Source organism: Lithobates pipiens, unplaced genomic scaffold, assembly GCF_037356315.1.
Source record: "Lithobates pipiens isolate NorthernLeopardFrog02 unplaced genomic scaffold, aLitPip1_a1.2 Scaffold_19, whole genome shotgun sequence".
NCBI lineage: Eukaryota > Metazoa > Chordata > Amphibia > Anura > Ranidae > Lithobates > Lithobates pipiens.
Genome location: NW_027507764.1, coordinates 457,144,589 through 457,161,598, shown reverse-complemented (window position 1 = coordinate 457,161,598; position 17,010 = coordinate 457,144,589). Strand labels below are relative to the sequence as shown.

General features: G+C 45.4%; 1 protein-coding gene across 1 annotated transcript in view; it reads right to left on the bottom strand.

The window, feature by feature from the left end:
• CLVS1 (clavesin 1) overlaps positions 1-17,010 on the bottom strand; it is a 180,643-nt gene that overhangs the window by 41,493 nt on the left and 122,140 nt on the right. Inside the window, exons 4-5 of the mRNA XM_077492774.1 lie at positions 15,079-15,189; positions 7,678-7,913 (exon numbers count right to left, since the gene is read on the bottom strand). Of these exons, the coding sequence (XP_077348900.1) occupies positions 7,678-7,913; positions 15,079-15,189 (347 nt within the window). The remainder of the gene's footprint in view (positions 1-7,677; positions 7,914-15,078; positions 15,190-17,010) is intronic.

Sequence of the window (17,010 nt, the reverse complement as noted above, 5' to 3'; positions counted from 1 at the left end):
TGCCGTTTTTAACCCCTTATTCAGCTGCTAGCGCCCGCTAAACTAAAAACTAAAATTAACGCCCCCCCACCCCACTGTGAAAGTAAAACAGAAAAAATTCTCTCCTGCGTTTGTGCAGAGGGCGTTAATGGAAATGGTAGTATTTTTGTGGAGGTGTCAATGTATAATCAATCATGCATGAATACCCCGCTGCCTTGACGGACTGGGGGAAGTCCAAGAAAAATTATTATTGTTAATTGATCACATACATTATTGCAAACATAATGCTATAGTGGTACATGTTCGCAATAATGTATGTGATTGATTAACAATAATCATTTTTCTTATATATACAGTGCCTTGCGAAAGTATTCGGCCCCCTTTAGTATTCGGCCCCCTTTAGTATTCGGCCCCCTTGAACTTTTCAACCTTTTGCCACATTTCAGGCTTCAAACATAAAGATATAACATTTTTATTTTTTGTGAAGAATCACCAACAAGTGGGACACAATTGTGAAGTGGAACGAAATCTATTGGATTTTTGAAACTTTTTTAACTAATAAAAAAATGAAAAGTGGGGCGTGCAAAATTATTCAGCCCCCTTGCGTTAAATACTTTGTAGAGCCACCTTTTGCTGCGATTACAGCTGCAAGTCACTTGGGGTATGTCTCTATCAGTTTTGCACATCGAGAGACTGAAATTCTTGTCCATTCTTTCTTGCAAAACAGCTCGAGCTCAGTGAGGTTGGATGGAGAGCGTTTGTGAACAGCAGTTTTCAGCTCTTTCCACAGATTCTCGATTGGATTCAGGTCTGGACTTTGACTTGGCCATTCTAACACCTGGATACATTTATTTGTGAACCATTCCTTTGTAGATTTTGCTGTATGTTTGGGATCATTGTCTTGTTGGAAGATAAATCTCCATCCCAGTTTTAGGTCTTTTGCAGACTCCAACAGGTTTTCATCCAGAATGGTCCTGTATTTGGCTGCATCCATCTTCCCCTCAATTTTAACCATCTTCCCTGTCCCTGCTGAAGAAAAGCAGGCCCAAACCATGATGCTGCCACCACCATGTTTGACAGTGGGGATGGTGTGTTGAGGGTGATGAGCTGTGTTGCTTTTACGCCAAACATATCGTTTTGCATTGTGGGCAAAAAGTTTAATTTTGGTTTCATCTGACCAGAGCACCTTCTTCCACATGTTTGGTGTGTCTCCCAGGTGGCTTGTGGCAAACTTTAGACGAGACTTTTTATGGATATCTTTGAGAAATTGCTTTCTTCTTGCCACTCTTCCATAAAGGCCAGATTTGTGCAGTGTACGACTGATTGTTGTCCTATGGACAGACTCTCCCACCTCAGCTGTAGCTCTCTGCAGTTCATCCAGAGTGATCATGGGCCTCTTGGCTGCATCTCTGATCAGTCTTCTCCTTGTCTGAGCTGAAAGTTTAGAGGGACGGCCAGGTCTTGGTAGATTTGCAGTGGTCTGATACTCCTTCCATTTCAAAATGATCGCTTGCACAGTGCTCCTTGGGATGTTTAAAGCTTGGGAAATCTTTTTGTATCCAAATCCGGCTTTAAACTTCTCCACAACAGTATTACGGACCTGCCTGGTGTGTTCTTTAGTCTTCATGATGCTCTCTGCGCTTTCAACAGAACCCTGAGACTATCACAGAGCAGGTGCATTTATACAGAGACTTGATTACACACAGGTGGATTCTATTTATCACCATCAGTCATTTAGGACAACATTGGATCATTCAGAGATCCTCACTGAACTTCTGGAGTGTGTTTGCTGCACTGAAAGTAAAGGGGCCGAATAATTTTGCACGCACCACTTTTCAGTTTTTTATTTGCTAAAAAAGTTTAAAATATCCAATAGATTTCGTTCCACTTCACAATTGTGTCCCACTTGTTGGTGATTCTTCACAAAAAATTTAAATTTTATATCTTTATGTTTGAAGCATGAAATGTGGCAAAAGGTTGAAAAGTTCAAGGGGACCGAATACTTTCACAAGGCACTGTACATACCTTTTAAGAGCCATCATATATATATATATATATATATATATATATATAAAAAGACGGGGCTCGTGCTTCAATGCAATTTCTTATTTTACTCCAATGTAAACAATTACATGATATAGACAGCCACTGTACATATATATATATATATATATATATATATATATTATTTTATATTATATGCCTTTTAATATTTGGAATAGAGTCTGCAATTCTATCTATATCTATTCGGTGTTTGTTTAATGTAGAGCGTTGTGATGTAGAAGGAACATCCCTGCAGCGAAAGATAATCCACCAGTAAGGGTTGACTACTCACCCAATGATATACCACTCATCCAGTCCTCTACATTCTAACATGCAGACCAGACCTGGTACCCTAAGGCTCTGAGAAAGAGGAAAATCCTCAAAACGCATTCATCTTTTATCCCCTATATATCATTTTAATATTCAATACTGTTCAAATAAGTGGTATTAATATTGTAATGCATCCACTTTTATGACTACATAGTATTTTCTGTAGATTCCATTTTGTTTTAAATAAACATTTTAAAAGGATTCATGCATCAGGCCACACGCCTTTCCTTCCTTTCTCTTTCCAGTGTGAAAGTAGCCTTACCTAGGCGTGTGACGATGATTGCTTGGCTGAAAATCCAAGCCTGTCCTCTCAAAGCAGTGAAAAGTTTGAGAAAGACTGTCTTGCTGGGGTCTCATGTAGTAGAACAGGGTTTGTGGAAGGATCAAACCTTGCTAATCTCCATCCAAAACTACCCTTTTTGTATACCGTTATCAACTAACCCCAGATTTTTGTCTTACAAAGTATATGCACAAAAAACAACAACATGTAGTGCAACCCCTAATGAGCGACAGTTAAACTGGGATTCCCCACCCTGCACAGCCAGGCACACAACATTTTTACAAGCACTCCAGAGTCAAAGAACAGCCCGTGACTTTGTTTTTGTTATTTATTGAGGGTAATAACTTGGATAGGGATGGAAGGTTATGGGATGCCTACTTGACTTCAACAACTTCAGGCAAAACTCTTCCTATATACAATCTCTATATACAGCTCCACTACTTCCTCCAGCACACACTTGCTTGCAGAACCTAGCTGGAACACTGTGAAGATCTGACAGTCACTCAATCAGATTAAAGCCAATGGCCCATTACAGGCAGGAAACTGAGGCCCCTTGGTTGTTTAGCAAAGTATTACAGTGTCCAGCTTGTACTCATCCTCTTGTGGCTACTGATCCCAGGACCACCTCTCCAGGCACTGCCAACCCACCTGGCTGCAGCTGCCCCTTTCACTAGCCCTCCAGGCTAACCTCTCATCACAGTCCTCCAGACTGACACTCACCAGCCCATATGGCTGACTCTCAAGTAGTGCTTACCTGCCCCTGCTCTCCTTGCTCCCATGCCTCCAGGAAGAGCTTCCTCCATGTATTTTTGGCAGGATCCTTCCAGTACCTGAGCCCTGGACCAAGGTCACTCTCCCCCCCCCCCCCCCCCACACAACACCCTCAAGGGCCACTGACAGCCTCCTCAGCACTCCATCTCCATCTTCCACTCTCTATGCCCCCTGCTGGAATGACTCATGCCTATTTATGAAGTAGCTTGGCACCTGCCAGCCCTTTACTGAGGATTGGCTGAGGCCCTCATACATATTCCAAGCAACTCCGCTTAGCCTCAACCCACTATGTCTAGAACATTCTCCAATGTCCCAAAAAACAAGGGGATGCATCAGAGAGCCTGCTAGGATTAGTCATTCAGCCCAGAGTCACTGAATCCTGACCCAGATTCACAGCTCAGGCTTAACCCTGAACTAGCTAAATTTTCCTAACAAACAAAGCACACTAGAGGGTGCTACAAACATAAAGCATGTTTATGTTACACTCTACAATGTTTTTACTCATTTAATGGTATTTAGTGTGGTTACATAAAAAGTAATGATAACTTGAACCTAAATTGAAGCGGAACTTCACCTAAAAAGGGAAATTCCACCTTTCCTCCTCCCCCTTATCTTCCAATTTTGCAAACTTTTTGACAGGTGGCTGCTCCTACTTCCGCTCTGATCACCTAGGGGATCTCAGTGGAAGTTCATCATCAACCCCTCACACACACACACCTGCCTGCAAACTTATGGGGCACGTCACAGGTCCCAGGAGGCTGCTGGTCCATTCACAAAGCATTGTGCAACATGCACATGAGCAGTGGGGAGCTGACTGAGGACACAGGAAGTCACAGCTGGCTTCCCACATTCAAGATGGTAGCGTCAGGAACCCAAAGAATTTGCGAAGAGCCAGCCAGGGTGAGGACAGAGCTGGATCCCTCGACTAGTGAGTGTTTGTTTATTAAAACTCGGCAGCTACAGTATTTGTAGCTACATACTTTTATTTTTATTTTTTAAAACTACTGTAGTTCCTCATTAAGTATAACACATGACAAATACTGTAATTTCAAAACCATTGGCAAAAACAATAATATAATTATGTAAACAGCTTTGGAGAATTGAGCTGGCCATTCACCAGTAGAATTTAATTAGAAAATGTTTGTTTTTAGAAAGTTTTTTTGATTTTTTTAATAGTTATTGTGGTCAAATTGACGATAATTTTTAACAATAGTGATGAAAAAAGCAGAAAGAGCAAGACGGAAATTTTTTCCCAAGCAAATGAAATTAGAACAGCAAATATGGTTTTCATTCTGTAAGTTCCATTGATTTCAAAATTATATATGAAACGTGGGTTGCGCTAACTTAACTATTTTTTATTATACAAAAGTGCTGTGCTTGAATGAAAACCTCCTTAGCTACGGAAAATTACTCCTCTATCACAATAGTGAATATTGCAAAGGTGCTATATAATATTGGAGATCAACGATAATCAAAATGTTCAAAAAATGTTGATACCACTGCAGAGCTATCCACCTAGCCTTTTACCCAGGCTGGTCACCCCTGCAGTGATGTCAGGTAATTAAAGTGCCTTACAGTGCCTGTAAATATGAAACCAATCTCAATATACTATGAATGTCCCAAGTGAGTGATCACCTGGGGACACCCTTGCAGTAATATCAAATAAAATAAAAATTAAAGTGCCTTATAGTGCCTTAAAAAATATACAATAGGAAACCAATTACAATATAATATAAATGTCCCAAGTGAGTGATCACTCCTATAAGAAATGTGCACAGCACATGTAAGATTGTGTATATCTTTGTGAGTTAAATAGCATGAGAGGTTTCCATTTCCTGTTTGGAGAGGCTGTTGATGAGATCCTTAACCACTTGCTTACTGGGCACTTAAACCCCCCTCAGTCCCAGACCAATTTTCAGCTTTCAGCGCTGATGCACTTTGAATGACAATTGCACGGGCATACAACACTGTACCCAAATGAAATTTTTATCATTTTTTTCCCACAAATAGAGCTTTCTTTTGGTGGTATTTAATCACAGCTGGGAGTTTTATTTTTTGCTAAACAAACAAAAAAAGATGCAAAAAAAAAAAATCATGTTTAATAGTTTGTTATAAAATTTTGCAAACAGGTCATTTTTCTCCTTCATTGAAGTGCGCTGATGAGGCGGCACTGATAGGCTGCACTGGTGGGCACTGATGGGCTGCATTGGTGGGCACTGATAGGCTGCATTGGTGGGCACTGATAGGCATAGTTAGGGCGGCACTAATAGGCACAGATAAGGCTGCACCGATGGGCACAGATAAGGCGGCACTGATGGGCAAAGATGGGCACAGATAAGATGGCACGGATGGGTGGCACAGATGGGTGGCACGGATGGGCACTGATAGGTACCACTGATGGATGGGACTGATGGGCACTGATAGGTGGCACTGATAGGTGGCTCTGATAGGTGGCACTGATGGGCAGCACTGCTGGGCACTGATGGGCACTGGTAGATGACACTGATGGGCACGGATATGTGGCACTGGGGTGCAGCACCTTTGTTGAGGCAGATTGTGGGCACTGCTGGGTGGCACTGTGGGCACTGCTGGGTGGCACTATGGGCACTGCTGGGTGGCACTAATTTTTTATTATGTGTAGTTATGAGGGGGCAGGTGGGCACTGGCAGGGGGCAGGTGGGCACTGGCAGGGCTGGCCGTGATCGGGACCGATGTCCCGATCACGGCCGCCGGTGATCGGCTTTTTTTTTTCTCCTCGCGCTGTCAACGCGAGGAGGAATAATAGCCGATTACCGGCTCCATTATATCACATGATCAGCTGTCATTGGCTGACAGCTGATCACGTGATAAGGGGTCGGGATCGACCCCTTGCACGGATCGGTGATCAGGCGAGTCTCGTAGACTCGTCGATCACAGAGCGCGCGCGCGCCCCTCAGGGGGCGCGCAGGCCGCTCGTGCACGGGACTACGTCTATTGACGTCGTCCTGGAAAAGGAGATCCGCGCTGTAGCCGTCATTTGGCTATAGCGCGGGTCTCAAGTGGTTAAAGAGGAAGTAAACTCTCCCACTCTGATGCTGCTTTTCATTTAGTCCATTATAATAAGTCATTATCAGACTATAGCCACTGTAATCCAGCCCAAATCGCATATTACTTACTGTTTAAAGAAACCCTAAAAATCTTGTTTCCAGGGTTTAGGCAGCACCATCTTAAGTATTGTTTTCTGAGTCCACAGTGGAGTGGATTTCCACCCTTACATTGAGCACTTCCTGTACTGTTAACCAAGCCTCCTTGGTTGTATGTGGTTTAAGGCACTATAAGGCACTTTAATTATTTGATATTACTGCAAGGGTGTCCCCAGGTGATCACTCACTTGGGACATTCATAGTATATTGAGATTGGTTTCATATTTACAGGCACTGTAAGGCACTTTAATAGTCTAGGTGGATAGCTCTGCAGTGTTATCAACATTTTTTGAACATTTTGATTATCGTTGATACCCAATATTATATAGCACTTTTGCAATATTCACTATTGTGATAGAGGAGTAATTTTCCATAGCTAAGGAGGTTTTCATTCAAGTACGGCACTTTTGTTTAATAAAAAATAGTTAAGTTGGGCGGCACAGTGGTGTAGTGGTTAGCACTCTCACCTAGCAGTAAGAAGGGTCGCTGGTTTGAATCCCAACCATGATACTACCTGCCTGGAGTTTGCATGTTCTCCCTGTGGCTGCGTGGGTTTCCTCCAGATACTCTGGTTTCCTCACACAATCCAAAGACATACAGGTAGCTTAATTGGCTTCTATCCAAAATTGGCCCTAGTATATGGATGGGGACCTTGGATTGTGGGCTCCTTGAGGGTAGGGACTGATGCAAGTGTGTAATGTACAGGGATAGGGACAATTGTAGACACTCACTCAGGTTGAACTGGATGGACTGGTGTCTTTATTCAACCTTACTAACTATGTAAGTTAGCGCAACCCACGTTTCATATATACTTTAATTAGATTGGTTCACAGAGTGACACTTTTATATTAGGTTGCAGCAAACAAAAAAACACAGATTGGCAGCTCCTTTTGCGCCGGTAGTCCATCTTCTTGATTTCAAAATTTAAATGATAAAAGCCAACAGAATTTAGGAGTATTTTGAACACCATTCATCACGTCTCTGATGGCATTATCGAAATTACTGATGAGATTTTTTTGTACAAACATTTGACCAGCTTAAGAGTCAGTTTTAGCAGAGTGGTTACTCAATAGCTAGATAAGAAATGATTACCTTTTCATGTATTTTGGAGAACACTCTGTTTGTATATTGGTAGGTGCATACTTCACGTGCATAGCGTTGTACGATGTGTGAGTGTACTCATTGTCATCATTGTAATCAGAACCAAGCAATGTCCTAGCCCAGGTGCCCATGTCATAAGGTGGAAGGGTTCCGCCAAATTCAGATGGCAAACATTCTGGGTGGATTAGCTGGTGCAGACTGTTCAGATTGTTCCCATGAAGAAAAATCTGTCAGAAATAAAAAAAACAATGAATTATGGACAGTGTATGATATTCATGAACATATATATTTAATAGTAATTTTTTTTTTTTTTTTACGAAAGTGGAAGTTTACTGTCTGTAGGGTGGGTGGACTCTTGCCATAAGGCTTAGCATACTTGTATGGTACAAGCACACCTACCCTTTGGAGTGACTTCCTCCAGCGATGTGACGTCCATGCTCCCCTTCGTTCCTTCACCTACAGCTGCTGATGTTCTGCTGGTTGTCTTCTGAGTCTGCTATAGGGTGATTTACCTCCTACTCATGCATGTTGTATTTACATTGTCCCACCACCTTGATTCCATTAACAGCATCTTACAGATTGCATGAATGTGATGAGAGCGTGTACCGCACTGCACATGTGCCATAGGCAGTGTACACAAAATAAAAAATTGCTAGGGATCTGGGAATTTTTTTTTTTTGCAAAAGAGATTTTGCATTTCACCTCTGCCAAAAAAAAAAAAAAAAAACTCCTACCAATTTTTAACTTCATGACTTTAGTTACTCTTTAACCTGTCAAAGCCATCCTTTATCAGCTTGATTTTGGTGCTCATAAGTCATTTTTGATTTGTTACTCTTAATTGCTGTTTGCACTTAAGATGCAATGGAAAACAAGAGTGCTAACTCTGAAGGACATCATTCAAATAAACAGAAAATATGCACCAATAGAGGAAAAAACAGGCATGTGGGATTTTTCAACACTTGTAATGCTAATGCATTTTAGTAGCTCAATTCCATTCTCTACGTACCATTTTACTTTTCAGGTGTGCTGCTTTGCAACACATTGTTGCAATTTAAGGCTGAATTTCAGGCAGATAAAAAGACACAAATGATTGCAGCTCTTTATTCATTACTGGATATTTAAAGTGTCGCTACACCCAAAAGGGGAAGCTCTGCTTGTTTGCTTCCTCCCCTACTCTGCTGCCACATTTGGCACCTTTCAGGGGGGAAGGGGGGGAGTGGGTACCTGGTTTTGACAGATACCTGCTGCCACTTCCAGATGATTTCGCTGCGGCAAAGTCACCTGTAAGTTTGGCCCCCCTCCTCCATTCCCCGAAACTGGGCTATTCACAAAGCACAGCAAGCTTTGCGCATGCGCAGTAGGGAGCCAGCTGTGAAGCCTCAAGGCTTCACTGACGGTTTCTCTTACAAGAAATGGCAGCGGAAGCACCTGGGGGCTGATTGAAGAATCGGCTGGGGTGATGACACCACTGGATTCCAGGACAGGTAAGTGTCCTAATATTAACATTTTTATTCTTATAATGCTGCAGCATATTTTTATGGATAGTTATATTTAGTGAGATATATAGTGTTAAATAGGATTTACTATATTCCCTTTTTGTATACACTTGTTATATTGGCCCCTCCCCCTACGTTTCAATAAAGCCAATTTTTTACTTTGTATCAAAAGCCGTGGTTGATTCTTCCCTTTTTTTCTTTTTTATGGGACTCCGTTGTCCCTAATTTCTTTATTACATAGTGCTTTTTGCTTATGCGGTAGGTATCCCGTCTTTTATTTGACAAATCGGCTGATACTTTATCTAGGTGAAGGTGGATTCTAGGACATTTTCTTTAGTATAATATTAAAAGTCAGCCGCTACAGTATTTGTAGCATCTAACTTTTAATTTTTCTGGAGGAGCCTGCAGCTCCACTTTAAATGTATTTTTTATTTTATGTAAGCAGCATAATACCAAGTGCAAGGGGAATGCAGATGGCAGCAGAGAGCAAAGTGACAGGGAGATGAGCTCAGCAGTGTGTTGCTTCTCCTTTCAATGTCCAGTTTCAGGTGGAGGGACACACAAAACCTATGTAGCCGGGTGCTGTCTACCGGCTGAAGGAGCAGGCTTTGCATTTTTTTGCCACCTCTTTTTTTCTCCCCTCATCACCATTGTGCTGCTGGAGCAGGTTGTATGTGAAATCGCCCACACGCCCACCTCCGTCCTGACAGCAGGAGTGAGCCTGTTGGGAGAGGAACTTGTGCATGCTGCCGCAATGGATCATGGGACATGTAGTCACCAAGAAGCGATATACAGGACATTGAATGGGGGCTGCACATGGATCATGGGACATGTAGTCACCAAGAAGCGATATACAGGACATTGAATGGGGGCTGCACATGGATCATGGGACATGAAGTCACCAGGAAGCGATATACAGGACATTGAATGGGGGCTGCACATGGATCATGGGACATGTAGTCACCAAGAAGCGATATACAGGACATTGAATGGGGGCTGCACATGGATCATGGGACATGTAGTCACCAAGAAGCGAGTAGTCACCAAGAAGCAATATACACAGGGCCGGTGCTACCACTAGGCGGACTAGGCAACCGTCTAGGGCGCACTGCCGCCTAGGGCGCCCGGCCGCTGGTTATTCTATTCCTCTCCTACACTTTCCACAGAGCTTGCAAGTATCCACCAGGCAGCCACTCTGACATGTGTCAAGCAGCAGCACCAACCCCCGCCTCCCCCGCGCAGCTCTCCGCTCTGACATCGTGTCCAACAAACACCCTGCCCCCCCCTCCCCGTAGGGCGCTCCCCCGCCATGACGTGTGTCCGGCAATCATTCCCCCCTCTCTGCTCTGACATCATGATGTCACATCAGATCAGCCACACACTTCTCCCGAGTCCCGCCCCTCCTGTGTGCTCCGTCCAATCCACCTCCAGCATGTCTGCCCCAAGCAGCTTCACACTTCTCTCAAGCCTCGTCCCTCCTGTAAGCTCCATCTGTGAAGGGGAGGTGGGCGGCAAGATTAAAAACAAGCAGCCGAGCCAACAGCCACACTGAAAAACTTCTGCATGAACCAGTGAGCCCCCGGGGACCGTTCCAAATGAGTGATCACTTTCACTGACCAGAGCCTGCTCCCTTCTCTCTCTCTCTGACCCCCCCTCTCTCTCTGACCCCTCTCTCTCTCTGACCCCTCTCTCTCTCTGACCCCTCTCTCTCTCTCTCTGACCCCTCTCTCTCTCTCTGATCTCTCTCTCTCTCTGACCCCTCTCTCTCTCTCTCTCTCTCTCTCTCACACACTCTCTCTGACCCCTCTCTCTCTCTCTGACCCCTCTCTCTCTCTCTGACCCCTCTCTCTCTCTCTGACCTCTCTCTCTCTCTCTGACCTCTCTCTCTCTCTGACCTCTCTCTCTCTCTGACCTCTCTCTCTCTCTCTCTCTGACCCCCTCTCTCTCTCTCTCTGACCCCCTCTCTCTCTCTGACCCCCCTTTTTCTCTCTCTCTCTCTGACCCCCTCTCTCTCTCTGACCCCTTCTCTCTCTCTGACCCCCCTCTCTTTCTGTCTAACACCCCTCTCTCTCTCTCTCTCTCTGACCCCTCCCTCTCTCTCTGATGCCCCCCTCTCTCTCTCTCTCTCTGATGCCCCCTCTCTCTCTCACCCCTCCCTCTCTCTCTCTGACCCCAATCTCTCTCTCTGACCCCCCTTTTCTCTCTCTGATCCCCCTTTTCTCTCTCTGATCCCCCTTTTCTCTCTCTGATCCCCCTTTTCTCTCTTTTTCTATCTCCCTGTTCTCTCTGTCACCCCATGTCTCTCTCTCCCTGACCTCTCTCTCTGACCCCCTCTCTCTCTCTGACCCCCCCTCTCTCTCTCTCTCTCTGACCCCCCCTCTCTCTCTGACCCCCCTCTCTCTCTCTCTGACCCCCCTCTCTCTCTCTGACCCCCCTCTCTCTCTCTCTGACCCCCCTCTCTCTCTCTCTGACCCCCCTCTCTCTCTCTGACCCCCCTCTCTCTCGCTCCCTGACCTCGCTCTGTCACCCCCTGTCTCTCTCCCTGACCCCGCCTCTTTCTCTCTCTCTCCCTCTTTCCCTGACCTCTCTCTGTCACCCCGTCTCTCTCTACCTGACCTCTCTCTCTCTGACCCCCCCTCTCTCTCTCTGACCCCCCTCTCTCTCTGACCCCCCCTCTCTCTCTCTGACCCCCTCTCTCTCTCTCTCTGACCCCCCCTCTCTCTCTGACCCCCCTCTCTCTCTCTCTGACCCCCCTCTCTCTCTCTGACCCCCCTCTCTCTCTCTGACCCCCCTCTCTCTCTCTCTGACCCCCCTCTCTCTCTCTGACCCCCCTCTCTCTCTCTCTGACCCCCCTCTCTCTCTCTGACCCCCCTCTCTCTCGCTCCCTGACCTCGCTCTGTCACCCCCTGTCTCTCTCCCTGACCCCGCCTCTTTCTCTCTCTCTCCCTCTTTCCCTGACCTCTCTCTGTCACCCCGTCTCTCTCTACCTGACCTCTCTCTCTCTGACCCCCCCTCTCTCTCTCTGACCCCCCTCTCTCTCTGACCCCCCCCTCTCTCTCTCTGACCCCCTCTCTCTCTCTCTCTGACCCCCCCTCTCTCTGACCCCCCCTCTCTCTCTCTGACCCCCCTCTCTCTCTCTGACCCCCCCTCTCTCTCTCTCCCTGACCTCGCTCTGTCATGCCTGTCTCTCTCCCTGACCCCCCCTCTTTCTCTCTCTCTCCCTCTTTCCCTGACCTCTCTCTGTCACCCCCGTCTCTCTCTACCTGACCTCTCTCTCTCTGACCCCCCTTCTCTCTCTGACACCCCCTCTCTCTGACACCCCTCTCTCTCTCTGACACCCCCTCTCTCTCTGATCCTCTCTCTCTGTCTGACCCCCCTCTCTTTCTCTCTGACCCCCCTTTCTCTCTCTCTCTCTCTCTGTCACCCCGTCTCTCTCCCTGACCTCTCTCTCTCTCTCTCTCTCTGACCCCCCTCTTTCTCTCTCTCTTCCTCTCTCCCTGACCTCTGTCACCCCGTCTCTCTCCCTGACCTCTCTTTCTCTCTCTCTCTCTGACCCCCCTCTTTCTCTCCCTCTCTCCCTGACCTCTCTCTCTCACCCCCTGTCTCTCTCTCCCTGGCCTCTCTCTCCCCTTGCCAGCACTGGAAGTAGCTTTACTCCAGTCTGTTTATCTCCTGTTTTAACTCTTTCCTTCCCATCACCTGCCTATACATTGATGTATAACAGAATTACTTGATTAACTTTATCCAGTTAAAGTGGTATTAAAGTAAAGCAAAATATGTATTATACTGCAGCTTACCAATTCTTAGATGGGTGGCTGCATTAGTTTTGTTTTTAGGTTTTCTCTTTTATATTCACCTGGTAATCCTGCTAGTAAGTCTGTTGTTTTTCAAATAAACGAGCTGTCTTGCAGATGTAGCAGTTAGAGGGTTGAATTAAACCATTTAACCTGGCAAAGTCGGTGGAGTCAGGGGCGGAGCCAGAGGGGGGCGGCAAAATTAGGTTTCGCCTAGGGTGTCAAAAATCCTTGCACCGGCCCTGAATATACAGGACATTGAATGGGGGCTGCACATTACCCAAAAACCCTGAACATTTGTCAGTCAGCCACTGCTTTACTACGCTCCAACAGATTGCTTTTTAGAGAAAAATTTACCACCTGTCTGAAAGAACCCTAAAATGTACCTGTACTCTTTTTTTTTTTTTTAAATGATTACCAATGATATATAGATGTATTATTATTTGTATATAGATTCACTAGCATATTTACCGTATATACTCGAGTATAAGCCGAGATTTTCAGCCTCTTTTTTGAGGCTGAAAGTGCCCCCTCGGCTTATACTCGAGTCACCGCTGTCTGACTGCTCGATCAGCGTATCGAGCAGACAGACGGCGGACATTAAAATTCAAAAGCCGCGCCTCCTTCTCCGCCTCCGCCTGTGATAGGCGGAACACTGAATTTCCCAGCAGTCAGTGTTCCGCCTATCACGGACATCCGTTCATTCTCATACTACGGACGAGTATGAGAGGATGTCCGTGATAGGCGGAACACAGGCTGCTGGGAAATTGAGTGTTCCGCCTATCACAGGCGGAGGACGGAGGCGCGGCTTTTGAATTGTAGAATGGCCGCCGAGAAGAGCGGCGATCCATCGGCACGACACGGGACGGAGGAGGCACGGGACGGAGGAGGCACGGGACAGAGGAGGCACGGGACAGAGGAGGCACGGGACAGAGGAGGCACGGGACAGAGGAGGCTCGGGACGACGGCGGCTCGGGACGGAGGCGGCTCGGGACGGAGGCTTGGGACACAGGTAGGCTGGACACACACACAAGGCTGCACGGACACACACACACACACACACACACACACACACACACACACACACACACACACACACACACACACACACACACACAGGGATGGATGGATGGATGGATGGATACACACACACACACACACACAGGGATGGATGGATGGATGGATGGATACACACACACACACACACACACACACACACACACACAGGGATGGATGGATGGATGAATACACACACACACACACATACACACACACACACAGGGATGGATGGATGGATGGATACACACACAGGGATGGATGGACGGACACACACACAGGGATGGATGGATGGATGGATGGACACACACACAGGGATGGATGGACGGACACACAGGGATGGACAGCCATGTCTCACCCTCGGCTTATACACGAGTCAATAAGTTTTCCAGTTTTTTGGGGGTAAATTGGGGGCCTCGGCTTATATTCGGGTCGGCCTATACTCGAGTATATACGGTAATTGGCATCAAACAGTAATACTTTTTCATATATCAAGCAATGGAGTTGAAGCTATGACAACAATAAAATGATGTAAAAGGAAAAAAGAAATACGTTCCATTCTCTTGATAAGGAAAGAATGTGAATCTGAGCATTGGCGCATTGAAAAGAAAAGCTTTGGGCTCAATAGATCCAGGTAGCAGAAGATAATGAAATTATGAAATGGAACACCTTGTGCTGTAAACAGATATACACGATTATTCACAGCAGCTGAGCCTTCCTTCCATTGCATGTAATTACAGATTCCTGGCTCTGTCAGGAGTTTTAATATATTTTTCCTTTATCATATAAGAAATGAGATTCCAACTGGTTCATTCCTGTTCTGTCTGAAGATCAAAGATACCCGTAGCACAGCGACTCCCACTGAAAATAATCCATTGTCACAGCTTTATTGATCAGAAGCAGACAATCTGCTGCCTACAGCTGTGACCACGGCATGTCACGTGACTTCATCTCAGAGGTCACCAGGAAAATCAGGTCAACTAGAGTCTATAGGGATTTAGAGGCAACCCAGGAAAGCCGGCCTTACATATGTTCACGAGCCTTACCCTTTTCCGGGTCTTGTCTTTAAGGAACGGCTTAATTATTGTATACAAAGCATGGATGTACCAAGGCTGATTGACAAAATGAACACCTCCGAAACGGGCTGGAAAACTGTCCTAGAAAAAAAGAGAAATACAGGAGCTCATTACTGGACATAATACCTCTGTGCCAGTTTATTACAAAGGCAATCCATTATACATGTGACATGACAATAACACAATTGTACCACCAAATTGAATGGCAATTGCAACCGCTAAATTTAGTTGGGCATTAAAGACACACTTTAGCCAAAAATATTGTATTGTGTGTTGTGGTTAACAAAGAAGAAAACCTCCCCTAAGGTGGACTTTACAGGCACATAGAAATATAGTTAAAAGAGTATGCAGAGTATTTGGAGTAGTTTACTACAAATACTCTACATACTCTTTTAACTATATTTCTATGTGCCTTTAAAGTCCACCTTAGAGGAGGTTTTTTCTTTGTTCTCAATATTGGATGTGGCACTGATTGGCATAGTATTACCGTCCCTTTTTTCCTTCTGTGTGTTGTGGTTAGCACGTGTAATGATTGTATTTAGTAAATCAATTCTTTTTTTATTTCACGTTTTATAACTGCATTCATCTTGGCGTCAAAATCAAGGTATATATTATAAGGATTCTAAGACATTCACAAAATATTTGTTCAATGTTTACTCGAAATTCACTCGATAATATTCACCCTATTTATATAGCACATTTCTATGTACATTTGCCCAACATTACCTGACATTGATTCACCTTTTCTTGCATGAATAAAAGTACTTACTTATGTACTTATGAGGTTTAATGTTGAGAAATGTAAAGTTATGCACTCGGGGCTAAGAATATGCATGCATCATACATGCTAGGGGGAGAGCAACTGGGGGAATCCATAGTGGAGAAGGATCTGGGGGTTTTGGTAGACCATAAGCTCAATAATAGCATGCAATGCCAAGCTGCGGTTTCCAAAGCGAGAAAAGTCCTTTCCTGTATTAAGAGAGGTATGGACTCCAGAGAGAGAGAGAGAGAGATCATTTTGCCCCTGTTCAAATCATTAGTAAGACTTCATCTGGAATATGCAGTTCAGTTTTGGGCACCAGTTCTCAAAAAGGATATCGGGGAACTGGAGAAAGCGCTGAGAAGGGCAACCACACTGATAAGAGACATAAGACAAGTATTTGGCGCAAATCAAAGATATTAGGTTCCCACTTGAAAAAAAGGAGTCTATAAGGTTACATATGGTGAGTGCAGGGAATGCACTACTTTGTCCAGACCAAAAAAAGGAGGGAATAAATGTTCTTTAGTTCATGGAGAGGGGGAGGGGAAAAGGGATGGGGAGGGGGGGATGGATCCGCATGCAGGGCTGCCACCTTAAAAGAGCTGAAACTTGAGCTCCTGGATTGCTGTAGATAAAGGAGAAAAAGGAGAGAAAGGGGCGCCTCTGGGTGCAGATTTTTTTAAAAGGTTTTATTTTCAGTGTAAAAAACATAAAATTTTGCACTCACATTTAGTAGGCAAAAAGTAAGCATTAAACACCAGGGGTCATCTGGTATATCTGATTTTTGGGACGTCAGCCAGTGGTCCGGTCCACATCTGTCATCTCATCGCATTGTTCCTGTTCCTCTCACATGCTGTCCACTGCAGGTGTTTTGTATGAAGCAGCCGGCTTGTGGTGGACACGAGATGTGCGGTCTTCAAAACGAGGCTTGAGAGGCAGAGACGACCAGGGCGCGGGGCTGTGACGTCAGCGGGTATCAGCTGATTCTGCCTGATGAAAGAGCGCGGTCGTCCGACAATCTCGACCCGCACGCTCAAGAAACGCGTCGCATACCCGCTGACGTCACAGCCCTGCGCCCTGGTCGTCTCTGCCTCCCAAGCCTCGTTTTGAAGACCGCACATCTCGTGTCCACCACAAGCCGG